The 27876-nt window shown below is 40.1% G+C and overlaps 1 protein-coding gene across 1 annotated transcript; it reads right to left on the reverse strand.

Moving 5' to 3' along the window:
- Positions 1-1298: 1298 nt before the first annotated feature.
- Positions 1299-27876, reverse strand: LGMN (legumain). The gene is made up of 14 exons (XM_086612964.1): positions 27838-27876; positions 21287-21470; positions 13239-13336; positions 12290-12371; positions 11693-11778; positions 8993-9068; positions 8427-8489; positions 7469-7535; positions 5723-5841; positions 4961-5050; positions 4079-4276; positions 3321-3491; positions 2179-2246; positions 1299-1385 (listed from the first exon to the last, which is right to left on the reverse strand). Exons 2-14 carry the CDS (start codon positions 21425-21427, stop codon positions 1346-1348), a joined length of 1299 nt encoding a protein of 432 aa, XP_086469090.1. The 5' UTR covers positions 21428-21470; positions 27838-27876; the 3' UTR covers positions 1299-1345.

A 27876-nucleotide genomic window follows, 5' to 3' on the forward strand; every position in this document is an offset into this window, starting at 1 on the left:
CTTGACACTAGATGTTCTCCAGGGATTTCTCTCCTTCACTGACTCAGCAGACAGCTGAAAATACTAATGCTCCTGACTTTATCCGGCTCTTCTTTACATAATTTCAGTTATACACCCTACAACCCCTCTCCTCTGAGTGGAGCTACCCAGAATTCTCTCCATCTTGCAGATACTGGCTTAGTTTTCTCCAAAGCTTTTTCTTTTCCCATGGACATAAGGTAATTTTGCATATTTTAACATACTCTGGAAAGAACTCTGAAGCATTTCTGCACCCTGTCTCCACATATGAAAAGGTATGGACAAGCTGAAACTATTTTGAATCACCTCACAATCTCTAATTTGTTCCCCTGCTTGTCATTTACTGAGTCATCTCTAAGGAGTGGTGCCTTCAAATGTGACTTTGGGCTTTTGATACTTCTTGGTGGTGGTAGTTTTGGGGTTGAGAGATTTTTTTGGTTGTTGTTTGTTTTGGTTTGGGGTTAGGTTTTTTTGAGATCACCTATTTTATGAAAGGCGTACAGGGATAGATAATCTTTTAATGCAGCATTGTAAAATTCATTAGCGCTCTTTCATTTTTTAAGACACAAGGTGTCTAACACTGTATTGCCTTGTAGGTTGATGAAACTGTCAACTTTATTTTTATTCACAGGCAATTCCTGTACTCTATGACTTTCCACAGGTTTGTGTGTATATACATTTAATTATAGCATACTGGTGCTAAATTTACAGCATTAGATAGTTGTGTTTTTCTTTGGGAAACAGTGCTTTCTACCCACAAAGACTTTTACTGTTCACAGTTAAACTGTGCTGTTCACATCTGATAGTTCTTGAATGCAGCTAACTTCTTTCAACTGTTAAAAGAGTTAAAGCTTAAAGAATAAGCTTTGGTTTCTTCACTCCAGCCAATCTGCAAATTAGTCACTGTAACGGAATTAATTAATTTTTTTTAAAAAGCTAATAGTTAGCAATAGTCTAAAAAAAATTTCCAGAATTAATGACTTAATGTTTAAATTTAGCATAGTTTTAGCGATCGCTGATAGGTGGCTTGTAGTGTTCATCCAGAGATTCTTAAAAGCATTGTGCTTTGAAACAAATCATCCATCTTGAAAGCTCCAGGTGGTCTGCCAAAAGGTCTCCATCAGACTGGCAGGCTGTCAGCAGGTGGGGACGCAGGGGAGAGCACTGGCAAGTGCTGCGTTGCTCACGGTCAGGGGCCTCAGCTCCCAGCACGGTTCCAGTACAGTGGCTGACTCTCTTCATGTTGCATGCATGTAAAGTCTGGATTATTTCAGTTATGAAAAGTTATCACTCGTAGTAAGGGTTATATTAAGGACTGTTGTTTCCATCAATGCCCAAGGCACACTTGATCCATGGCCAGGTATATTCTGCAACAGAGAACAGTAATGATGAGAAACTTTTCAGGTGCTCTGCTCTCAAACTCTTTCCCAAACTGACTGCAGCAGGATGCCACCAGGAGTGGGGGAAGCAGTGCTTCATCTTCTGGGCTGCATGCACCTGCTGCCTAAACTACCAGTCCACCTCCCATTCCCTACCCCTCTGCTTTCCTCTCTCCCTTTTCTTCCTTTCACGTGACTCACAAGCTAGGATCCCATCCTCTACCACAAACTCCCAAGACAGAATTTCAACACACCTCCCTTGCCCCTTCCACACTACCTAAAATGCCAGCCTGGACCATTATCTCTGTTTTCCTACCACATGCTCACAGATGAAGACCATATTCCCTTTCCTCACCAGAACCCAGCAGTGCTGTGGTGTTCTAAGCCAGCAATTAAGCAGGCAGAGGAGAAAATACAGCAGTTTCCAACCTTGCTTCAGTGTAAGATCACACAGGAGTTACAGGGCAACACCCTTGTCCTGTAAAACGCACCAGTCATGCTATTGTATGTTATGCAGTGCAGTGGGATCCTCTGACTGGCTGTAATTTCCCCTGAGGGTCTTTAACAAGGAAATTAAAGGGTTACTGGGGAACTGGATTGTTACGACTGGGAGTGTTTTCCACATGTGTTTTCCAAAATTAGCATTCATAACTTCAGAGTCAGAATTTTACTAACAAAAGAGTCAACAGAGGAGAACAACTGAGAAGCTCTGTAGTGTTAGGCTTCATCTGCCTAATAGCTTCTGCTTTTCCAGCCACAGTGTATCTGGCAACCTCGTTACCTGTCAATGGGGTATCCTCCTTCACAAACATTGACCAAGGCATACAGCTGTCTCAGTGCATACTCATACTGAAATAAACAAGCATTGTTAAAAATTTCAACAATGAAGAGCAGGTATTGTTTATCCAAACTAAATTGTGGAAGTAATTTAGAGATGCCATTAACATTCAAGGTGTTTATTTGCTGGTCTTGACAGTCTAGTACCAGGTTAAATGGATCTTTCTTCTGTATACTTTGCTCCTTGGACTTTAGTAGGTAAATTCAGCTGTTGTTGCACATTGTCCCCTTAGGTAAGGCTCATCTATCTAACAAATTCCATTCAAAACCACCCACAAAACCAAACAAAAAGCCACTAAAGAGGAACTAAAATTTTAACAGAGCAATGTGGCCTCCTAATAGCCTGGTTGATTAGAAGCTCCAATTGAAGGACTGCATCCGCTTTTAGTTTGTATACAGTACTTAAATCTTGGCTAACTGCCAGATAATCCCATTGCTTTCTGTTAAAATATGTTCATTTGCTGTTGACTTATCCTGCCACACACCACTGCCTGCTTAGGTTATCTCGCCTGACATCAGGACTGGGTTTTCTGGAATAGGAACTGACCTCTCTTATTCTTGTCTAAACAGTGCTTAGCACAACAGGATTTGGTCCTCAACTGGTGTCCCAGGAAGAGTAGACAACTAATCTAAAAAGTGGCTCTCAAGACTCCAACAAGACCATGGAAGTAGCAGCTAGGCTACTGCAAGGAACCATGCAACGCACAATCATAATATAGAAACCTATACGTATTAGGATTACAAATTCACAGTGGTGCTGCCGTGGTTCTGTTTTGCTACTAGAGATGCTTCCAGCAGAAACACAACATGACTTATTTAATATTGTGACTTCTGCGGAGGGATCTGATGAAGGGACAGCACTAACTAGTAAAAGCGATTATTTCTGGTTTTGTTTTAGTAATCTTATCTACAGGTGTAGTGGAAGTGGTTTTCTGCTTCCAAAAACATTACTCACATCCTCCAACACCAAGCCGTAAGACTGCCCCCAAGCTAGTTTTTAATAAAAGCTGATTTTGCAGACCTGTTTATGACTACTGTGCTTGTTTTACCAGTACGTGTATCAGGTTATATCTAATGCTTGCTTACCAAGGGTAAGTGCCAGTTGAAGCAATGATCTTTGAAGTGGTTCACTGCTGACTGGTAGCAGTCATAATTGCTGATGGTCAACCTGTCTGACAGAATTCGGTTGGCCTGTTCTTTTGATCCTGTTACTAAGGTGATGATCTTTCGCATGGATTCTTGGATAAATTCTTTCACCTGCAAATAAAACAAGAACTTAAAACATGCTTTTTCTAAACCTAATTTGAAGCACTTGAATTTAATTTCTCTTTCTTTAAGCATCCCTCAACTCTTTGGCTCTTTAAGGAACCCAGTTTTGCCATTTATTTTTTTTAGCACAGTCTTTTGGACCTGTCTCTTAACACACAAATGAAAACTAAAGACAGAAAGTCAGACTCCTGGCACCCATAATCACTCATTGTCCTTCTAGTGTTCTGCCAGAAGAAAGACAACACCAATACAGGAGCTATTTGATTTGGGAGAGTTCAGTTCTACTGAGACAAGAGTAACTCCTCCCAGCAAGAATCCCTATGGATGCAGATGAGGAATTTCCTAGCAATAAAAGCTGTGAGATTGACTTTTGCATTTGCTTACGTTTACCTCGATAATCACTACTGAAAGTGCCTCATGGAACATATCCCTGAATTTTAAAGGAAGAGTAAGCCATCAGCTAGAGGTTACCAGTCTGAAAAGTAATTTTGTTACAGTTTTCAAAAACTGGAAGCAATCTCTCAATCTGACCTGATGTGTAGTTCAAAATTCTGTGGCCTTTTTTTTTTGCTTACCTCCAGGTGTGTTTTTATCTCTGCAGCAATCTTCTTAGCCTCATAAATGTCATTGGTAGCCATCAGCTTTCGTTTCATGATTGCAAGAGGCACATCAGGACTAGGAGTCAGGTCATAGTGTTCTACGGGTGGCAGAGAAACAGGGACAGCTTTCTTCCCCATGCCCTGAAACTGCATCACTTTCATGGAGGAGATGCTCTGAAGGTTAGAAAGTAAACAAATGGAAACTGTCAATCACCTCCAGTAGGTAGCCTGTCTTTGCTTTGCCATGCAAACCTAACTCCCTAAACTTGCTTTATTAGAGAAAATAAAGGAGGTCATAGGGTTCTAAGTGTGTGTGCGTGTGCACGTTGGGATTTTTAATACAAGGTCATGGCTGCCAAAAATCAGGGAACTTTTATTTCCAAAACTCACTGTTGGAGAAAAAGACCATCAGGTTAAGTAACGAGATTTTTTTTTTTTTTTAACAAATATTTAAGTTGTGCTTCTACTACTAATAACGAGGCTATTATAAATGATATATCCATTCGAGGGATTAATGTACTTAACAATTCATTAATATTCATAATATGCCTGGATGTGATGAATACTCTTCTTATACTTGACTGAAGTGTTAAATCACTGCTAGAGGTTGGAGGACAACTTGTATCCTGACTCCTTGGATTAAAGCATAATACAAGACTGTATTTCCTTTAGCACAAGGATCATCATCTCTTAAATGTTAAATGGCCTTCTGAGATTAACAATTTCATTTTCTAAATCAACCTTGCCAGTTTACAGTGATTTTTTTAAAAATTATTATTATTTTTTAAAAGAGATGAAAGTATAGGGCACAAAAGTTTTTAAGATATATCTAACCAGGAAGCCCACTCAAATACATACTCTGTTTCCATACTGCATCACATGGCTGGTGTTGGTGCGTTTCTTCACAAGCTGAAACTGCTTGTGGAGTGTTTCTTTTCTTAGATCCTCCTGTATGAAGAAACTTCCATGTGGTCACAGATACTTAAATTCAGCTAGTCTAAAAGTGCAAGGAAACCTGGAAAGGGTCTTAGCTGCCAGTATGTAGAAGGAAATATAGGACAAGATCTATACAACCTTCGAAAGACATAAAAGTAAAACCTGAAATGAAGATTTGACAGCATATTCTCAAATTACTTTAGTGATTTTCTGATCTCTCAGCTAACGGGCAAGCACGGACTGGGCTAGTATGTGAATCTCAGATTTGTTTCATTCATACTGTTTTCCATTATGCTAACAAGTGAGTTAGCCACAGTTCAGTATTTAAGGATTCCTGAAGCAGAGGTACAACTTACTGAACTGCCCAATTTGTCTAACAAATTTAGAGATGTGATCTCAGATTAGCAAATCAAGATTATGTGAGTTTGAAACTACAAGCTAGACAGTTTCTGATCTTATAAATAGCAAAAGACTATGTTTCTGAAAGTTAGTTTCATAAATAAATTTAGTTGCAAAAAAAATCAAGATTATATATGGTTCTGAATAGTGGATAAATACTTTTACCAACTCAATTTGTTGATTGCAGTCTCACATAAACCCAAAGATTTTCATAAATCCTGTAGAAGAGCTAGTTTTAAAAAGCCTAGTGATTTTTCATGCCAAAACCTCATCTAAGTAACTTACCATATCTGAATCTTCCATCCAATTCACACTGTACCAGTCCCCAAGATAAGTCTGCCTTTCATCATCATAGTAACACGCATAAGATGACTCTCTGGGATTGGCAGCAGTTGTTGCATAAACTGTAGACAAATGGAAAGTAATGGTTTTTTTCTTTCTTTTAACCCCCTACATGATTTAGTACTTCGCTGCACATGATATATTAGCCTAAGTATTTTGGCTCTCAGTCATTTACTTCTAAATAGCAGGAAGGAAAGAAGTTAATCATTCTGTTCAGTCAGCCTCAGTGCTGTTATAAGACCTCCTTCCTTGCTGCCAAACGTGTGGTCTGTGATGTTTAAAGAAGAATATACACTTCTGGGGGAAAATCTACTATTCAGAGAACTGCCTGACAACACTGTACACTGACAACCATCATTTTCTTTATTACAATAACGAGGACTTTTTCCAAACTTGGAGTATATCCCATAAATAATCTTTTCTTCCAGAAAATGCCACCTTCTAAGTAATATCCTTTCTTCAACGTTTGCCTCAAGCACAATGTTTCCAGTAAGTCATCTCTAACACAGTAGAAATACTGTAAACATGTCTTTACAGGTATTATTAAGACAAAAGCTATTTTGACTTTTTGCAAAAGTCAACTCATAGCATACTTGTGTAACTGGAGGAAAGTCCAAGTTTCAAAATGAAAAAGTGCTAGGCATGCTTTTGTATAGCCATAGTGTTGTTTCTACTTAGAAAGTACCCAAAGTTCAAAAGTCAAAAAACAGTCTTAAATCTTGTCTGTGTAGTAAAGTGCTGCTCTTAGCACCCTTTAAAATGCTTACTAAGTAATCAGTTAAGCTTTGTAGCTCACCATTGAAAGCTGCCAAAGACAGCTTCCTAATGTAATACACAAATTGTCAATTTTCTGCCTTTGTAAGTCTGTGGCAGAGCTGGTGGTAAAACCAGAGACTCCCCAGACTGGAAATTTCTAAGGGAACAAACTTTGAACAACACTAATTCACTGAGCATTTCTTTTGAACAATCTTCAAAGTGGAACTTTCTGTGTGAACTTTGTGTAAGTCCTTGGTAGGGCTGTAAGAAGCCTAGGTGGGTGCCAGACAGCATACTCCAGGGTCAAAGACCCTGGAAGCCATGGATAGGCACATGGGTGGTCTTCCCTGGAATCACAGCTTTAAAACTACAAGAAGGCCAGAGCACTTGGTCTCCCTGCCACGGAAAAGGAGTTTGAAAAGACTGTGACTCCTCATCCTAATCAACGCTGAGCTCCCAGTTCTGCAGCAAAGAGCTTAGAAACCCTGAAAAATCTGAGTTCTGCTTCCTGGATTATTGTGCAAATGAGTGTGGCAGAATTGCCTGGCAATGGTGTCTTCCAAGTGCCTTTTCTAAGTCAATGAAACTGACGGCAGGAACTTCACACCTGCTCTTAGCAGTGCCGAGACTGAGAAATGTCAGTAAAACTTGACTGCTACCAGTTAAGGGCAACCGCATAGTTCCTGAAAAAAAATACTTTCTCAACTTCTCATTTGCAATAAACCGAAAGCCCTGTTAGTCTTTATAAGACTTCATTAATGCTTTACAAGGAACTTCTCATAAATAGAAAACACTACTTTCTCTAATTCTTGTGCTTCCCTGCTAAAACTGTACATAAAAGTGCCTTGAACCTATCCCTGACACAGTATTTGTTTAGGTCCTGCCTGTGACAAGCTGTGATGTTTAAGCCCAGTAAGTTAACTGATTGCTCACCATTGATATTATCAGCCAAATGATTCATCATGGATCCAGACTCGCACGCTTCAATGTAAAACACCATCTATAAAATAAACCAGAGACCTTAAGGAATTCCATGAGGAAATGAAGAAAAGTCCTTCAGTGTTTTTCAAAGCTGTAGCTAGTTGGCCTGTACTGCTATTCGTAATGCTACAAAATAAAACACAAAAGCAAATAGATCAATTTTTCCTTTTGGGGAACTAAACTATGTGGAAAGGGAAAACATAATCACAATGAAAAGACACTATTAATCTCTATAGCATCCACAGGGATCTACTGACTAACGCACAAAGCACAAATCCAATACACAGTCACTCTTTAGGCTCAGCAATGTATCATTACTGACTGTAGTATTTCTAGACCACTGGCCATGTAGGTGCTCCTAGATACAGCTAGCCATAGTAGACAGATTACCACAGAAAGCTGCTTTAAAAAGGCAAGCTACTAAAATGTTCCAAATACTATTTTTTCTGCTTACAACTCCTCTTGATGAAATAAATGCACAGAATTTTCTGACAAGACGTACAGTCTCTTAAACTATATTAGTAACTGTATGAGAAACGTGAGGTCTCTACAAACTTCCTGTAGTAATAATGCAGTCTGAAGTGAACAAAGCACAGGAAGAACAAGTCAGGAACATATCATGAGGGTGCGGTAGTTGCAGATGTTGTTTCTCCACCACTGGTAAGAATATATACCATTAGCAAAAGGTGGTATACAACATCTCAACGTTGACTGCAAATATACAGTAAACTAAAAATAAGAAGAGAAAATTTGGAGAGGATCAACCCTTCTAAGTGCAAAATCCTAATCCGAATTTCATTGCATGGCAACAGTTTCTTCCTGCTTCAAACAACTCTCAAAATGAAGACAAATCTCTCTTTTCCATGCCAGCTGCCCTTTTAATCTCACGACTTCCGATACACTTGTTTACCTTCTGGTATTTTTTGTGATGATACATGTACCAAATAGTCTTATTCAAGTCCTTCACATGAAGCTGTAAAATAAGGAGGCTTGTATTAAAACCACTTATGTTCAATGGACACACAATTCACTTAACAGTAATTAATACTAACTGCTGTGAATATATTTACTGTTTCTCATTAAATATATCCAGTGCTTTACCTTTCTGAAATACAACGTTCTAGTATTTACCAGTCCGGAAAAGATGAGTAATGGTCCCAGATGATACATATAGTGCACCAGAAAACCAAGTCATACCTGTGTGAAACAGTCTGCTTGGACCACCAAAGTGCAATGAAATACTAAATGACATAAAAATTAATTTCTACTTGAATTCTCCAGATTCAAACTGAAAAAAGTCCAAACTGGGGTGATGAGGGCAATATTGCACCTTTTCTGCGCGCCCCCTCCCCCCCCCCCCCCCCGCCAATATAGCAATGCATCAAATATTTTTGTGTTTTACATTTATTACTTATTATTTTAGCATGTCTCTAAAAGAATGTTTTTAATGACAAAGTAATCCCTCAAAATGCTTACATCGTCATCAGGAAAAGCCAGAAGTCCTGGAGCTCCATGGTCAGTGAAATAAACAAACACATGATCCTTGGGACCACTGTAATGAAAAAATTGCAAACAAATTCTTTCTAACCACTCCAACCTAATCTTCATTACAACAACAATGATCTGCTTCTCAATGCCAAGACATGTAAATATTTGAAATTAATACGGCTGAAGCACCTCCTCCTCCTGGTAATGTTTTTTCCTCCCAAAGCATACTACTTTGGGTGCTTATGAGAGGAGATGAGTGTCTGCAAAAGGAATGAAAACAGGGATATAGGCTAGTCCCTCAAGCATAGGCAACGTGGCAATTGCACTTCATGTTTCAAACTGTAAATTGACTGCTGGTTAAGTGGGGGCTGGTACACTGAGTATGGCAGGAGCACAATTGGTTTTTAATGTCTGTCTGAAGAATCTGTTATACTGTGGGCATTTGTAGCAGTCTGGTAAAAACGTATTCTTTTATAACTAAGTCATACCAAGGCACCAATAAGACAGGGATAAACCATAAGAATTTCTTTGATGAGATCTTTGGGTATGTTTATGCATCACCTTGTTGTGATCTGTATGACCATACTTAGCCAAGTCAGCATCAGCCTACATCTCCATGAAGAACTGATGTGTATACAAGGTCACCCGTTGGGCCAGATGGGCATTTGCACTAAATGGCTCCACATTTGGTTGGACACTGCATGCTCACAGGCTGTGATTCCCTAACATCTGTTTGCCATAGATTTTTATTGCACTTTAAACCAAACAGATCACGTTTGGGTGATGTGAAGGTCTTGCCCTAAGAGCCAGATCTAGATCTGCAAAGGGATTTTGCTCTTTAACAGTATTCAGGGAAAATTAAAGATAAAATAACGTGAACAGATTGGAAGGAGACCTCAAGTCCTCATCTCTTCCTCTGTATCAGCGGTCCAGCAATCCATATTTACTCTTGCTTTTTCCTGACTGCAGAGGTACAACTGCAGCAGCCCAAGGGGACATTGTCCAGCCTTCCGCCTGGCCAATAACCTGCTGGTTAGGGAACAACCTGGAAGAGAATCTAGAAGCCTTTTGGGCAGAGGATAACTGAGTTCTTGTCCCACTCAATAGCAGAAGTCGGACCACTTGGAAAGTCACACAACAGAACCTAATAAGGGTTGAGTGTCATTTTTCCGGCTCCCACTCTTGACTCTAAGTGCAAGACATGTGACCAAGGTGAAATATAAATAACTAGCACTTTTATATGTGGGTTCAAGTTGTCTTCCTGAGTAGCAAAAAGTCTTTGGCCCTCTGCATAGCCACTCCCTTATTTGACTTGTAACATCAAGCTTTCACGTCAGGTGTGTTCTGAAGTACCTTTTTTTTTTTAACAAAAAATGCTTTATAGTCACCTCTTCACTCATTCCAGCTACTAGAAGAGAACACTCTAGCAACTTTAGAGTGTTCTAAGTGCAGCAATTTATTAACTTTTTGCCTAAATGCCTTGCATATATCATTTCCTATCTCAGCTTTTCAGGATGAAGTTTAAACAATTAAGAGCGATAGCTCATTCAACTACTGTCCTGCTCCTTCATTTTTCTTTTCCCCAATGCCTGGGCAGGATTCTTCTGTTCTGTTTCCTAGTTGTGTGTCTAAAATTCAACTGTCAGATGAAGATAGACACTTACACAATTTTTCTTTAACTAGGGTAGTCTTTCCCAATGGTCAAATTTAAATTCTTTAAGGTTTTACAGAAAAAAACTGTACATAAAAAACTATAACATGAGACAACTCTTTACCAGCAGTACTGAGGCAGAAGTATAACACATCTTAGTGAACAAGCATCATAGAATCATATCTCAAACTCCGTGGAAGCAAGATGAATAACTGATACCAGGTATCTTTCCAAAAGGTCTTCTAATTAGACCCTCAAATATATTGCTTTTATTCTTGAATCATCTAAATTGTATGAGCCTTTATAAATACACCCATTAATTACAGGTCTTACATTTTACTTAGCCAGTCTACAACTTATTGTTCATATATTAGAATACTGCAAAACTCACAATCATTTGTGTAACTTAGTTTACAAATACCTTAAGTACAATATATCAATTTCAAGTTTAATTGCTTATAATACTTTTCCAATTGCAAAGATTTCTTTTGCATTAAATATAAACTATAATTCCATTTCACTACATTCAAAGCCTCAGTAACTTTACATCTGCCACAAAGACCAAGGCTGGGATTAGACAGGCAATTCTTTCAGCTGATGAGCTGTTTAAGCGATCTCTGTCCCTCTGCCACCGACTGCTAAGTCTCACCACTTCAGATGAATTATACAACTGTTCATGTACATTAAGCCAAGCCTTAGCAAACCCTTTCTAGAGGTCTCCAAACCTTAATAAAACTCTCTTGTAAAAGACAATAGTCTAAATTATAAATACCTTAATACAGTTGACACTATCCTCTAAAGTTTTTATACCTTAATCTATACTGGACTCCATACCAGTCAAGTATCAGCAGTTGCTTCTTGGTGCTGGATAGTTTAAGAAACCAGAACCATTGTATTTCTAATGTGAATGACCTGGAATTGCCAGCAATAGTCTTGCTGGATTCTCAAGTTGCTCTAATTTACCCTTTTCTTTTGTTGAAATCAGTGCCAATGTACAACTAGACATACAACTATTTTCTAAATTAAACTTCTCTTACCTTTTCAATACTTTTCCTGATCCCACCCCCTTCACTGCTTCTGCATCTCCTCTGAGAACAGCAAGGAAATTCTTTGGAGTAACATCCTAAGGATTTAGGAGAATTAAACTTAAATCTGATCATTAAAACAACAACAAAATCTTCATTTAAAAGATGGGTTCTGAAAGTCAGAATCCACGCATGGACAGCAAATTTAGCTGGCCATCCTTTTCAATCTATCATTATATAATGTATTAGCCACTGATAACTCATTCAGATACTGAATCACGAAATCATCAAATGGTTGGACTGTTCTGATTTAATGAAACAGTCTTCAGATTGAGTCACAACATTTACGAACGCAAGACTTTTCCTCCTTTTTTCTCATGTGCCAGCACAGAAACAGTGTAAAGGTTTACTTTTATGACCACTGCTTCACTTCAAAGCATCTATTGTTTACATTAATGTTATGAACACCAAACTTCATGCCAAACCATGCAGGTGAGATGGAGGCTTTAGAATACGTGCATTTCGGAGTGTAAGCTACAGGGTGAAAGGATTTATTCAGAACATGGGCTAATACTGAACCTTCCCTGGGGAATGGTGTTTCATTCCTACCTCCTTTGTATAGTCCTTGGGCACTCCAGCATACACATCTGTGCCATTAGGCCTATTGATGACAACGCCTTTTGTTGGATTTCTGAAAGTTAAACAGAACACAAATATGAATACTTAGTTGTGTGCCACACGATGACCACAGAACAACTAGGAAACCATTTAAACCATCCTGACTGGCCAGCTTGCCTGAGAGAGAGTGTGGGTATCTGCACCGTGTGTCTTAAGTGATCTCAGACTATAAAGGCCTTTTCACTTCAGCCAGTGATGCACGCTTGTCTCAGGTGTCCTTACCCTCAGAGTACCTTCAAGTATCCTGCCTTAGATCATGTTGATTAATCTGAAGACGTAGGCGGGAGGTCTCTTATACTATCATTTCTCTACTTTCAGTCTTGCCTTCTGTCCTCTTCACTTTTTGCTCTCAGTGCTACTGTGCATGTGAAGTCCACTATTTTCTGCTCAAGTTGTCTCAGAATTAGAGGCTGTATAACTGAACTGTTTCATATAGAAAGCGATGATACGCTCTGGACAGTCACCAAGAATGGGATATGTACACTTCTTTGTTTAATGTACATTCTGGGAATTAATCTGATAATATCCTTTCAAAAAAGCCCTGGCAAGACATACACAGAGTTTCCCTATGTTTGTGGTTTTAGGCTATTTATCTGCTACAAACTGGTACGCCTGGGAGTTAAGATCACTTACTCTCATTAACAATGAAGATCCGCAGTTCTCAGTGCCACAACTGACGCTGAGTTGTGGAGTAACGCTTAGAAACTCAGGAGCATATTTCAAAGGAGAATTATTGTGCTGATGGATAACACGTCTTGTGTATCATAAGTGGTTTTAATGGCACTTCTTACAAAACTACTACAAATTCAAAGCACATTGGAGACTATGGCAAGTTGGTAGTAACCATATAGTTTGTGACTAGTGCACATTCATCACTTACTCGTCATTATCAGCAATGTCATCGTACATCATGACAACGATCTGTTCATCTGGAATTCCATTTCGGTGTACAATCTGGTACGCATGGCACACGTCTGCCTGAAATTAAGCAGATTCTCATTACTAGCTTTAACAGAGATTTTACCTTTGAGACCAGAAGAAATGGCTTTGCAGGCCTTAGAGCAGACTATTGTCCAAAAGAAACTGCATTCAAATACAAGCGATTGAGGGTTGCTAGAGGGCTGAAATGCACAGGTTAAACCAAAACTCAATGTCTTTCTCTAACTAGGAGCAGTTGCATTAGTAACAGAGACTATGATTAAAATCTCTCTCTCAATTACCTATTTTGATTTCTTAATTAAACAGAAACCAGAATTTACTTCAGACTTGGAATAGATAACAAAATTTAACAAAAGGTTCTCAGCAATGTTCTGCATTCCGTAAGAAAATCTAAACGAAAACGTTATGCACTGACAGACAAATCCAAAGTGTGCCAAGCAGAAGAACAGACTTGGATTTCCACCAATTTCAATTAGTTCTGTACCAAGCCTGCATGACTAAGCATCAAAGACTATCCTTGGCTTAAGCAAGTTGGTTTACCAATCTCATGGTTGCAAACATTTTATTAAATTATGTTTTACTAGATGAGAATTTTGGTTAAGGAAAATTTCCTTTTAAATTACATATTTCTTGTAGAGTAACAATGAAGCATCTTGTAGAGCAACAATGAGCATGAAAACAGATTTTGGTGGAAAATAGAATTGCAGAATTTCTGTTCAGGCTCTTTTCCTGACTTGTACAGGATATGAATAAGCAGATTTTCTTTACAGAACCACCTTCCCATGACACAGAAATAACAATACTCATCAAAGTGATATTACAGTAAATGCAAACCTCTATCAGAATGCTAAATTCTTACTAACCTCAGCTCAAACAATTCTCTTCTTTTAGACTTCCAGTCTGTGAATGACCTAATGGGATACCAACAAACATTCCTAAACTCTAGAACTACAACCTACTACATGCTAGAAAAGCTGTGCAGATTTAATGGAATAAATCTCATCTCACAAATGCACGCTCCAAATGTAGGCAAGAAGCAAGCTTTAAAGCTTACTTCTGTTGAACTAATGTAATTTGCTAGTTTGTAAACCACACTGAAGTGGTTTAAGTGGACCTACGTAAGTTCAGATGACTTGTGAGTATTAGTGATTTTGACTAGTTAACTGGAAGGACGCTGTAAAATCTTGTCGCTTTATAATCCTTGGTCTTCCAAGCATGGCTGAAGCTGAAAAGAGAGGGTAGCTGTTCAAGATTCTGGGAAAGATGAGGCACATGCAATGCTAATCAACTCTCCCACAGCAAAATCTCTTCACGTGACTAACCCTGAATGTTAAATTGTCCTTACTAAAGCAGCTCCATTTCCTGCTACACAGGTCAGGCCATGTTCTCTTCCACCTATCCCAGTCTCCACTGTTTATAGTTTTCTATTTCCTTGTACGTCATTATACCAACTGCTGACTCCACAAGTCAAAAGTTAGAGAGGTTAAACAGAGTTATAAAGGCATCACATATAATATGAAACAGCAGAGTGCAGGTTTGACTAAACATGTATTTGATTTTCAGAAGCAACCCAAGCAAAAGAAGAAGAAAACAGTAACTGGGGCATCTCTGCACTGACTGATGAGAAGATCATAGACCCCTTCTCACTCTCAAGACATAATACACTGTTATGCTGACAGAAACAGCTATAGGCTGGCAACACACGCAAGTGCTTAGGCACACTATAGTGATATAGAACATCAACATATTCAATCAGCAAGTGTCTGCGCTCCCACAGATATATGACTGGCCAGCAGGGACTTCAGAGGTGGTTTTAATTAATACCTAAGTACTCCAAATTATTTAAGCTTTGTAAATGTATATTATCAGCTTTTTTTTGTCTCCTCTCTCCGTTCTTCTGATTCATTGACTGTTTGCTCACTATGTCCTGTCTTATTCAGTTAGCAGTAAAGTAAGTAGATATTGGTGGTAAATTTAAATGGGTTAAATTCTCTAGTGTGGAGGGAAACAGATCAATGTATTCAATTCCTCTCAACCTTAACTTATGCCTGTTTGGGGACTGTCCCAGCTTTGTAAGGCTTTTGCTGGTAGCATAATAGTATCACTAACACAGGCTAAAGCAGCAAAAACATGTTTTGCTGCTAAAACTCCATTGACTAAAGTAGAACAGCTCTGAGTAAACAGTTGGGTGTTTTTGCATAGAATTAGCTGACCTGACTGGCCACCTTTGATGTTGCTCACATGCTCCTCCTGTTCCCTCCCATACACATGAAAAAAAAAATAGTATCTCTATAAAACCAGAATAGAAATAGTCTGCTGGTAGAGTAGGGAGGTGTATGTGAATCTAGACTATTTCCTGTTGACGATTTGAGCAGCCTCTCAAATACTGCTATTTGAGCCTTGTTTCTTCCAGAAATATATCTGGCATAGTTGTATCTGTAAAGGACCCTAAAAGAGACAGCTAATATTGTTCCAGACCTCTTGGTGGTATTCTTCTGGTTGGTTTAGTATGTGAAATGAATGCTATGAACATTTACTGGATAAATGGTCCCCAAATGTAAAACATGCTTTTGTCACCGTGACTTGGGGTGGGTAGTGGCTGCCCTGCACAGAAGAGTAGAAGGTGTAGCTGTACAGCTGCTACTGCACAACAGACCTACATGCCAACTCCAAAACGAACACTGTTAATGGCATGGTTCAGACCCCTCATCCCCAGGTTAGTCTAAACCTGTTGCTACATCACCAAAGTTCTGTGGAATATCTATGCTTAAATCTGCTTAAATAATTAACTCATAGATTTTGAAAGCATGGGGATCAGGGATAGAATTCCCCTGTTTTCCTGGGATAGGCATTTTGTTTCCCAAAATGTACATTTGGAGGAAATTCTAAAAGAAAGAAAGAAAAAAAAACAAACCAAACCCACCCCAATTTTCCTCTGCCATACAGAGCTGTTTATGAATTTGAGTGACACAGCTTTCAAGTAGACTGCTTGGGTGGGAGGATTTTCGGAAAACTCAAGTTGGTTTATGACACATGCATGCATAAATAGTTCCTGAAGGAAAAAACTTGGACTTCTGTGAAACTGCTTACTTCTGGTCTTATGACTGCCAGGTTCATGGCTAAAAAGTATGTGTAATGAACTGTCAGCCTAACTGCAAAGCAGCACTGTTCCCATTACAGGTACACTGAAATGTCACAGCCTAAAAAAGAATGAACTCTAATACTTAAGCATGGTAGAAGAATACATCTGAAATGCCAGCCATGTTTCATTTCTTAAACATACATCAGTGAATCAGCCAAAAACTGTAACTGTACTAAGAACTTAGGGAAGGTTTTCCTTAGCTTCAGTTACAATTTTGTAAGCACAGTGAGGAAACATTAATCGAAGCCCAGTAGCCAACGTATCCTTGATGTCTGTTACCTGCAAGACTGGAGAATTTAGGACTGTCCTGGACTAAGATACTGCTCTGGCTGGTAGTGTCCAAGACCCTGGAAAAATACAGTCCCTGGCCTATAAAGCTCAGTAAGTATAAGACTAAAACCAACAACTGGAAACAGACCCATATATGCAAATTCAAATGTTTTTTATTTTCAGCAATTTAATTTTGTCAGACTTTTCCAGCTATTTTTCTCAAGTATGTACTCCACCTTCAGTAAGACCGTGTTTCACATCAGGTTATTTCATTGACTATGTACTTTGGAGTACTCAGAAAGCACTGGTCTGTCTCTCTGACCGGTTTGTGAAGCCAGCTTTAGGTTTGAGTTAGCTGGTACGATCATCTCCCAGGAGAGGCAGAAGTATACACAAAATTCTATTTCTCTTAAGGGGAACTAGTTTGTTGGCGCATTCTCTAAATCTACCAGTAGCACTTAGTGCTGTATTTGCTCATGTATGTCACTAAGCTTTCCAGAGATGTATCATCCAGCTCCTTGCATAGTAGGGAGCTGAGCCACTTTCCCAAGGAAATGGGGAGTACTCCTTCTGGTATATATTATGAGAGCTTAGTTGCATTTAGGGAATAGCAGCCAGTCTGGTAATAAAAAAAGCTGCTACAGAGAAGTCAGAATAACTGCTGAGGAGCAGAGAGAAGCACATCGATAGTCCTTCCACAGCCCAAGCAACTCGATTTGGAGAAGGAAAAAAAAAAAAAAAAAAAAAAAGAGGGGTAAAACCACCAAAGAACTGAGAAGCCACAAGCATAAGGCAATGTACAAGCTAGCTTTGCAATGATACAATGATAGTAAGCCTATCACATCAGGCTGTACGCTATTCAAAACCCTTAAAATTTATTTTAGGAGCTTGATGAGATAAATATGTAAGACAAGTTTAGATCCTCCTGATTCGGAAACGGTCCCAGTTCAGCCATCACAGAGGAAACAAGTGCCCGCAAGGTGTGAATCTCACTCTTAGATAAGTGCAAATGGCGTGTTTTTTATCTTATCTGCACTTGAGGTTTGCACCACCGATAGTGGATCCTGACCACTTAGAGCTGAATTACAAGTCTTGGAAGGAGTTTCAGATTCTTTGAGGTTACTCAGCATTTACAGAGTCTGAACAGTCTTTACAAGCTTACTTACTATTCATGGGGCCTGTACAGCATTCAATAATGGACTTTTTTCCCCACAACTTTTCATGTATGAAATTAGAGACAGTTTTGAAGGTGTAATCTTCTTCTCCTCCTTTTATGGTTGTTTAGTCAGGTGAACACATACTGTCAACCAGGTAACTATTGCAGAAGGCAACAGAGCATGTTTTGACTGTGTTGTGTGCAGACAGCATGCAAAACAACTGGAGCTCACAAAACATAAATGTAATTTAAACATACAACATCATTTATTAACTGTACCCTGAACAGCTGAACTGAGCAATTGAAACCCAGAGATGCCTCTGCCGAGGTCTCAAATTACAAAGGGTAATTATGAGCTCCTAGTCTCTGGTAGTTAATAGCAACCAGTCTGGTAACAAAAAACAGACACATTGAGCAACTACTTAAAGGAACATTCGCATCTACAAATTCACTTGTACACAAGCTAGATCAGAGAAGTTCTGAGGAAGAAAGGTGATAGCAGGAGGAAAGTGAGTTAGAATACAACATCTTTTATTCTGCAGTTTCTCCCTTAGAAAACACAGATTTACACAAATCTGCAATCCTGGAACACTGCTTTGCTTTCTAACAGTACAGGTACTATTCTACTGAAAAATAACATGTCTTTCTGCATGTGTTCATTATGGAATGACTTTCATGACAGATGAAGCACAGAACTGGAAGCCCAAGTCCTATTCCTGGTTCCACTGCAAGTGACTTGAGCAAATAATTTAAATACTTACTTACTTAAAAGTGGTTTTGCTTCCACTGCTGGAAGGTAGGGAGTACAAACACACGCAAAGACATGGTTATCAGTCCACGTAATGTTTCCAAACTCTGTTATAACTCCTGAGATCTCTGTAGTACCTTTCATCCTCCATATAACTCTCTTAACAGTCTATGATTCAGTTGGTTTTGCTGGAAACAAGTTTCCTCAATTTTTTGATACCCAAGGCACCTTTCTCTAATTACACTTTGTGGCACACAGAGAGCAGATTTTCCATGCCTAGCTGCTGGGTCTGTCTCACAGAATGCCCTCCCACCACAGCTGCTCACTCCTGCCAGGCCTTTAAGGTCAGCTACAAAAGGCAGCTTGGCAAGACAGCACAGGCTGCTGATGTTACAAAAAGAATCCACTCCCACAAGATGCAGCACAAGTTAGAGGCACAATATCTTGCCCAGGACAGGTAAGTAGGAGCTCAGCCCCATTCTGAAGGATCTGTCACACAGACTCTCTTATTTTGACGCTGATTTCATAACTTCGATAGGATTATTAGTGGTGTTCTAATTTTCTTTTTTCCAAATGCTAATACTGTACCTGAAGCAAGTGGTAGATGTTAAAATACAGAAATTTATAGGATTGAAATTCAGAATGACTTGATAATTGGCATTGTTAGTTGATGTTATCTTCAAAATGAAGGTGTTTAAAGAAATCCCATTCTCATTTTTACAACCTTGAAAAGCAATTACTTAATAACTGTCTGCAAAGCATGACCATGCTCAAAAGCTAATTTGCTTCTGCGAAACTGGCATGTTCGAAAGACTTATTGTTGGGCACAAATATGTAAATATGCGTCTTGTGTTCTTCATAACTCCATTATACCTGACAGATTGAAGGCTCACTAAGAGAAAGGTTAAAAAATATGCTGGGCAACTGTAGAAAAGTAATTCTCAAGAGCCACAGCTTCAAATACGTAATTTTATTTCAAGAATGAATGTTGTGTTATTAACTCCTCCTAGAGTGGAGGGGGCCCAGCGAGACTGGTTATACAGCAATAGCAACAACCAGAGCACAACTCAGTAATTATATTTAGACACCCCAGGGCGGGCAGTGATTAAGTACAACAGTAGTATTTTTACAATTGTTTTCTGATTTCAACATTTAATTTGAAACAGGAATGGTTTACACCAAGGCTGTAATATCCCAACTATGGTTATCTGGTGACAGCTACAGTGCAAGGTGCAGGCAAAATCCCTAAAACCAGTTTGTCAAAGTGTTGCTAGCATTTGCCAGTAACAGCTGCAACAAGGTTGTCAGTCTGGTTCATTCCATTTTAAGCTCATCACTGCACTGAAAGTTACAAACCCATTGTGAGCTGAGGGGGAGGTGAAACATAAACGTAAAACCCCGTGTGCCCAACACACAGAAAGTTCATTTCTTCTTCAATCAATACAGATAAAGAGGATGAAGCCTCTCTAGATTTTACAGGCAGTTACATTAAAAATAATAAATATTTAAAAGTTTCAGTGTTCAGCAAATCAGACTGATATATGCACCCAGTACATTTAACACAGTTTAACTTTCGAAACGCTGGTTTTCTGCACTAGTTGTTTCAATCTCTCTTCAAGTTCACCTTAACCAGCAATAGTCTAGTGAACTATTTTTCTAACATTTAGAAATATACAAATGTATACATAAATCAGAATTAAACAGACTGCATTCTCCAGGAAAGCAAGAAGTAGTTTCAAGTTTAGAGCAAAGACTGTGTTTAAGTGCAGATTAATCTGTTTAAGGGATTGCCCAAGAATTCCCCAAAGGGAAAAACTGCCTTAGTCTCCTGACTGCTGATTATAAGTCTTGAACTTAATCAGAGTTAAGTCACTTGAATTTAATCCTGTACATCCTGACACTCACACCACTATTCCACAACACACTGGCTTTGACAGCAGTGTCAAACTCAAGAGTTCCTGTTCCTCTTCTCCTCTTTCTGCCATTCACTCTGATTCCTGCACCCTGGTGCACCATATCCTTGTTGTGTCAACACAACTTTGAGGCCATTCTGTTGAACACAGTGAGGAAACTGATTCAGGTTAAAGAACCCCCTTCTGCATGTCTTCCACCCCACACAAAGATACTGTGCCTTTGCAGATTTTTTAACAGGAAAGAATAAAGGGAGCTTTTTCATAACATAAGGAAAAGAAAATGGGAAGAAACATGCATGTGTCTCAAAATGAGGTTTAATTCAAGACATCATTTGTTCACCTGCAAGTTGGGGTCAGATCCTCTAGCCTAGTAATAGAATATTTAGCTTAAATGATACAGGTCTCCCAGGAGGCAGAAGTGTGATAACAGGAAGAATACTGCTCCTCCTGCTAGTAACAGCTTTTCTGAAGATGAAAGACTGGATAAAGTTGAAAGCAAAAGAAATGTAAACAGTAAAAGGAGCAGTGGAGGGGAATTCTTGGGGTGAGAATGACAAGAATTAAGATCAGGCTGTGAGTGAATCTTGTTGCTTTTCATTTTGAAAGTTTCACACACTCCTGGAAGTCTAGAAGTAGAAGCATTTGCCCAAATGACACAACAGCTGAACTAGTCTAGGCAGCTATCATCTCCCCATGAGTCCCAGGGTAGGCATTTTCTGGAGTGTGGCCAGCATCAGCATACGGGACCAGTGGTCCTTACCTGGTGTCGATAGTTGTACCAGCCATTAGAACCTGCAACAATCACCACCCAGTGCTTGCCTCCATCTTCAGGCTCTTCCATGGGGAATGTGCTGATGCTCAGAGCACAGCCCAGCAGCACAACTGCTTTCAATATCATCATCTCTCTTCTTTATTTACTCCACAAATGAGAGAAAAAGAAGTCCCTAATGAAGAAGTTGGAGAGAAGCAGATCAGAGGACATTAGTCAAAAATAAAACAAACACAAAACAAACATCAGTAGTATCACAACTAGAAGCTTTTCTTGCTTGTGAGGGTTTTTTGTGTTTTACAGACCATTCAACCCACTGTACAATTTCTGGTCATATCTTCGTTTAGCACCAAGCTGCTACTAGTTACAAAAGTTTTCTGTCAGCTTTCAAATCTGAACTGAAAGCAATTCTGAATAGGACAACCAAGTCTTTCAGCTTCCTCTGGTTGCTCTGTTCTATAATAGCTGGCAATGAATAAGCCTCAAATACAGAGCAAGCCTTGCTATCAAGTATATCACAGATGAAACTTTTTCAGATTAATACTATTCTTTTGGTCTCTGCTTATGTAGTTCACTGGTTTCCCCTCACTGGCAATTAGCCCATTACTATCGAGTCAAATCTCAGGTGATGCAGGCACAAGGACGCACAAACACGCAGAATTGCTTGAGAGTTGGAAGGTCAGAGTGTCACAAAAGCTCTCTGTGCCCACAAAGCCAGAGAGGGTGGAAAAAGGCCGAGCCACTGTTCTGCACAAGATACAGCCCTAACTGCTGGGGCTGGGGGGAAGTGCAGACTGTGAGAGCCTCATGCTATTTGTGCAGTCTGTAATGCTAGTGGGAGAGCAAACATGAACCAGTACCACATGAAAGAGCAGTATTTTCGACTCCTTTGCACAACGGTTAAGTGTTTGCACAAGGTGCACAGCGAGAGAATTGGGTCTGAGCCGGTGGACGTCAAACTCAGAAAAGCAGAGCCAGAGCGGAGGTTTAAGCCCATGCAGAAATGGCTCTTTTGCTTTCTTGAGAGGACCAGAAGTAGTGTCCCCACTAGTGATCTTCCTGAGCATCTTGATTGTCTGATAAAGTGTTTGCTATAAAAGCAAACAATCTGGCCATATCAAATCAAAGGCTTGGGTTTTGGGTTGGTTTGGTTTTTGGTTTTTTGCGGGTTTTTTTTGAGGGGGAGGGCAGTTATGTATATTCATCACAGTCTCAGGTCTGCTGCATGTGTCCTCATAAAGCAAACTCCCTTGAAGAACTGTAAGCTCTTGGCACATGCAGAAAAATTACATACTTCCTCATGCACTGAGAGATGGGATTTTACACTGGCCTACTTACAAAAAAGAGATTCCGGAGGTTGATCATTGCTAATACGTGTGTATGAGGTAGTGTAGTAAGAGGTGGAGTAGTCTACTTTAGCATGATTTTCTCTGGAATAAAAGCTGGAAACTCACAAGTCATGTAACATGGTCACAAGGTACAACGTCAAAGTTACCACTAAACAAAATAACTGAATAGTATCTAAGTCAGCCTCAGTTCCTCACAGCCAAAACCATCCATCTGCAGCCACTCAAATGAGGCTGAAACAGAGAAGTAGGCAGCTCATCTCCAAAGCAGCTGTGGACGGTGAAGACTGCTAACGTAACCTGTAGCATGGGTCCTTCCAAGGCTGGATCTGCTAGTCACTAAGATTAAGTCTTGCAAACAGCAGTATGAAAAATATATATATTTCTGGAAGGTTTGGTGTTTGTTTTTTTTTTTCTTTTTAATGGAGCTAGCACAAAGGAAAGGAAGTCATGTTGGGATATCAGCTCTTATAGAAAGAGCTGTTAGCACACAGAAAAACACCAGACAGAAAGGAAATACAGAATCAATGCTAAGTGGTGTGACACCGCTTCTTCCAAAAACTCATTTGAATCTAGGAACCTTATCTTTCAGGAATCAGCCACTCCTGTCACTGCCTGCAAGTGTGAGATTTGAGACCAAGAACGATACATGATAATGAAACAATTTAGGGTCTGCTGAATTATTAGCTACTTCAGCATTTAATTGGATATGAAGGAATAAGCAGAACTTTTCTGCAGTTTGACAGACACTTATCTCTCATGTTGAGCTGCAATTGTAAATTCTTGTCATTGTTGTCACCAGTGACAGGTGGCTTTGTATGGCAACTCTGCCTCGTCTATCTTGTCACTTCTTCAGGTGATTAAGACAAATAACATACTAATGACTGCACTGAAGATATACTGTGTTTACAACATCCACAAAACCAGCCCATTCTGTTGCCTACAGCACAGCTAAGGTTCAGATCAAATTGTTTAAAACTTAGTAAAGCACCACAATACGCCACGAGCGAACAATTCATTCCCAATATTCGGTTTCAGGTATATATAACTCCTGAAATATTAGACAAGAAAAATCAACGTATTTTAGATGATCTGCTTAGAAATCTTAACTGAGTTTGACTTACTGGAATATGGAAACAAATTTCATGCAAACAGATCCTTCAGAGCTCAGTATCTGTTTCATGAGAAGAAACTTTCTTCCGCATTCATTAAAGCATAACTTCTAATTTCTCTAACTAAAAACAATACTTATATTTACACAAAAAACACAAAGAGAAAATAATGGTTCAAATGATTGCTGAAGGGCCGGAGATCCTTACACATGATGCTTAGTTCTTGGAGATGTAAATCATTAATTCAAATCCACGACGTATCAACAGAAGTTGTGCTGCTGCCAGCTGTTCACTGAGCCGTCTAACACGATGGCTAATTTCAAGGCAGATCCTAGTAGACAGGCATCCATCACGTGGAAACTGCCACAGAGACTGAAGTAGCTTCAGAAAAAATACGCTATGGTGGGCTAATTCCTGAATTGGAAACAGTTTGATAGGACTGTCTTTCCTAACAAGTTCACACTCCAAACTATACGAACACGGATCTATAGCTCTCAGGACCCCAGCCAGTACCTCTGCATGGAGCCATGCTATGCAGGACACAGGGGTACCAGCCCTGCATTCTGCCTGCAAACAGGCCCTCAATAGAAAAGCCCAGGGTCAGATCAGGAACAAAAACTTAAGCTATCAAGCCCCTCAGGCAGTTCCTCCATGTGGAATTCAGTCTCCTATGTGGTACATGGATATCCAGACCCTCAGATTTCTCTTCTGAGACAAAGTTGTGAATGATGCAGAATGCCCAGGGGAAAGAAAAAATCCATGAAGAAACATTCTCATTGTATTAGAAAACCATGTATGTTTTGTCATGAAGTATTTAGAACAGAAAATTACCTCTCTTTTATACTAATTAATGACATATAATCCCACATATCTGTCTTTCCTATACTATAATTAAATCAAATTGACACCAGAAAGTAGAAGAAAAAAAACCTGAACATACCACAATGCACTAATAAGCCATGATTAATAAATGCTCAGCTCCCCAAGGTTCTCTGAGTGGCATTTAAAATAGGTTTAACCATTAAACACAAGCACAGCACAACAGGTCTTTCATTTCTTGTTTCCAACTACTAAAAACAAAACCCAACCAAACAAAAAAAAACCAAACCTCCCCATATTTCTGTTTGTTTTAAAGAAAGCCTTTGTGTGCTCAGGCAGACAATTTAAAAGATTGTGTTCTGGGTTGTGTTGAGCAAGTTCTTGACCTACAGTAGAGAAGAGAAAGTTCCTGTCACATGTGATGTCTTCAAGTCATATTAGAAGAAAAAACAGCTCAGGTGACCAGCTAGCTCACCACAGGTACATAAGAAGCCTTCTTCTGAAAGCAAGGAATCAAAGGTCTGTTACACGCAATCTAAAAGCATGCAGAGTGAGACTATATGGAAGAACTAAAAATTCTCTACAAGATCATTTTAGAGCTTTGGCTGACCCCCAATAATATGAGATGATTTGATCAGTTCTACCAGAAAGATTTGGCAGAGGAGTTAAATTAACTTTAATTTAATTAAGCTTTGGAGAACATGCCAGGAAAAAACCACATCTCTCAGACATTGCGGGTTCAGCATCAGACCTACACATGCAGAACCACAGCATGTACACACACAGGTAGGCTGCTGCACAGTTTGCACAGTCCCTGGAAGAAGCATGGCCAGAATTGGGTGGCTCTTGCCAGAATGACTCACTCAGTTCTTAAAACCTGTTTTTCCTGACAGAGGTACCTTAACCACTTCCCATTACATGGCTAGCACACATCTCTGACTTGATAAGAGAGAGATGCTTAAGAACGACAGCATCTGGAAGCAGCCAGCTACTGCTAGAACAATTCTGCTCAAAAGCCTGTTCTAAGTTCCCAGCTCTTCTTTGGGAAAACAGTCCACTAAAATCAAAAATATTAGAAGAGCAAGATACCATCCTAAAGAATGGAGTTTGAGCTGATCGACGTATTTTCGACTGGTGTTTAGAGTGATGCTAACACTTTGGTAGCTTGAACTCCTAATACCTCAAGCACAACCTCTAAGAGCTAGATAAACAGGAACCATATATCTATTTTCCCTTCATGTGAAATAAGTGAATTGACAGTAATCTTGGGAAAAAATAAACAGCCTTAAGCTTATCAGCTGATTGTTCCAGTTTTTCTTGGGAACATCTATTTGTTTTCAGTTGCTCTTCTTATGATCACCAGCCTTTTAGTTTTCAAAATCAAGTCACAATTCCTTGTCTCACACAGTGCTTGCATATTGCCTGTCACTAATAGTCAGACACCGATTTCCACAAAATATGCGACTCTCAATAGCCCTCCTCATTGGAAACTAACTTCTGCAGTTCTCCGTCAGCAATGTTCTGCCTACGTGTTGTACTGGCTGCTACACAAACTGAACCACCTAAACCCGTGATTAAGCCCCTGTGGAATTAGTCTGATTTTCTTCATGCACTTGTATGGTAGAAGGAAAAAGTCTTTATCACTGTAAACTCTGATAAAGTACATTTTGAAGGAGATTGTGGTCTCTTGCAAAACAACTCTTTACAAAGTCTAGTAGTAACCATTTTATGAATCAGCTTAATTTGATTAGAACTTGTAGTAAAACAGTTTATTATAGCTACTGAAGGTGTATGAGTCACTTTTACTGTAAAACCAAGAACTTGTAATTACGTTAACTCGGAATGATTTTAAACATTTTTAAACATTAAATAAAGATATTTAAAAGTAATTTTAAATAAAGTTAATTCTACGGTTTTCATATTTGTCTTTCTTAGCAGCAGAGAGATGGCACCATTTACCAGGAGGTGGGGGGACCATTCCTTACACTTCCTAGGATGGTGACAATCTAATATCCCTGATTTAGGGGATGCTTTTTTCCTACACACTTCTGAAAGCCCACATTCAAACTTGGCAGATCTTAAGGTAAAACTGCTTCTGCTATTCTACTTTCACATCTGTCTACAAATATACAAAGCCTCTGCAACCACATTCTGATAGTAGAAAGACAGCTACTGCAACACCGCATGCGTAACTTTAATTTGTTACACTGATTCGGGGGCGGTTTGAGGGTAGAAGAGTAAGTCAGAGCAGGGTAAGCATTTCTGCTCAACAGACATGGAAACATTTAAAGCGCAAACAGAACTGAAATCCTGGAGAAGCGATTACGCAAAAAGGCTGAGATTTCTGCACTCCACATGTCTTTTGCTATGGTTTATCTTCGTGTTTCAGATCTTCACTGCAATATTTGCTTTAACCCCCAAATATAGACACCCAACACAGTGTTGTCCCATCCTAATTAGGAACTAGTGGTGCTGCTAACACCTTCATGTCACGGCAAGGTTGTCTACCAGCTATAAATAACCGCAGCCACAGTCCAGTACCTTTTAAGCATCATCAGCTCTTTGCAGAAAAGCCATAAATTCTTACTCCACCCTCCTCCCCCGTTAAAAATGTATTACCGGAGCCTAAATCTGTGCTGCTGCTACCGCTTCCCCCCGGATCTCCCTCCTGTCTCCCGTGCCAGCCCTGAGCAACGCCCCTCTGAACGAGCCGCTCTGACTCCTCTTCCCGGCGAAGCCCTTCCAGAAGGATGAGCTCAATTACAGCTCCCGAGCCAGAAGGGCCCCGTGACAGGGGGACACAACTGCACCCCAACCCCTTTTACTAAGGGCAGCACCGACGACTCCGCAATGCCCACAACGCACCGGCGGCACGGCGGGCGGACCGACCCCGCTCCCAGCGGCCCAAAGAGGGCGGGGGGGGGGGCGAGTCTGCAAATCGACCGAACCGTCGCCCCGTGTCAGTCCCGGCGCTGACTAATGGTCGGACCCCGAACAGCTCCCGCCAGCCGCGCAGGCAAAGAACGGTGAGGGAAACCGGCGCCCCTCGGCCGCTCCCCGGGCGCCGGCAGGGCCCCTGTTCCCTACTCCGGGCAGCTCTGCCGCCGGGCAGCGGAGCGGGCCGGCACCCTCAGGGCTCCCCTCGCTCAGGCGTACCCCGCCTCCTCCCCGCCACCAGCCAGCCGCCGGCTGCCATACAACCTTCGCCGGACAACGCGGTCCCGCGGCTCCCCCGGCACCCAGCGCAGGCCCCGTCGGCCCTTACCGCGCTGCCTGCGGAGCTGTCGCCGCCGCGGCCGCTGTG

The sequence above is a fragment of the Tauraco erythrolophus genome, chromosome 6, assembly GCF_009769465.1.
Source record: "Tauraco erythrolophus isolate bTauEry1 chromosome 6, bTauEry1.pri, whole genome shotgun sequence".
NCBI classification, from domain to species: Eukaryota; Metazoa; Chordata; class Aves; order Musophagiformes; family Musophagidae; genus Tauraco; species Tauraco erythrolophus.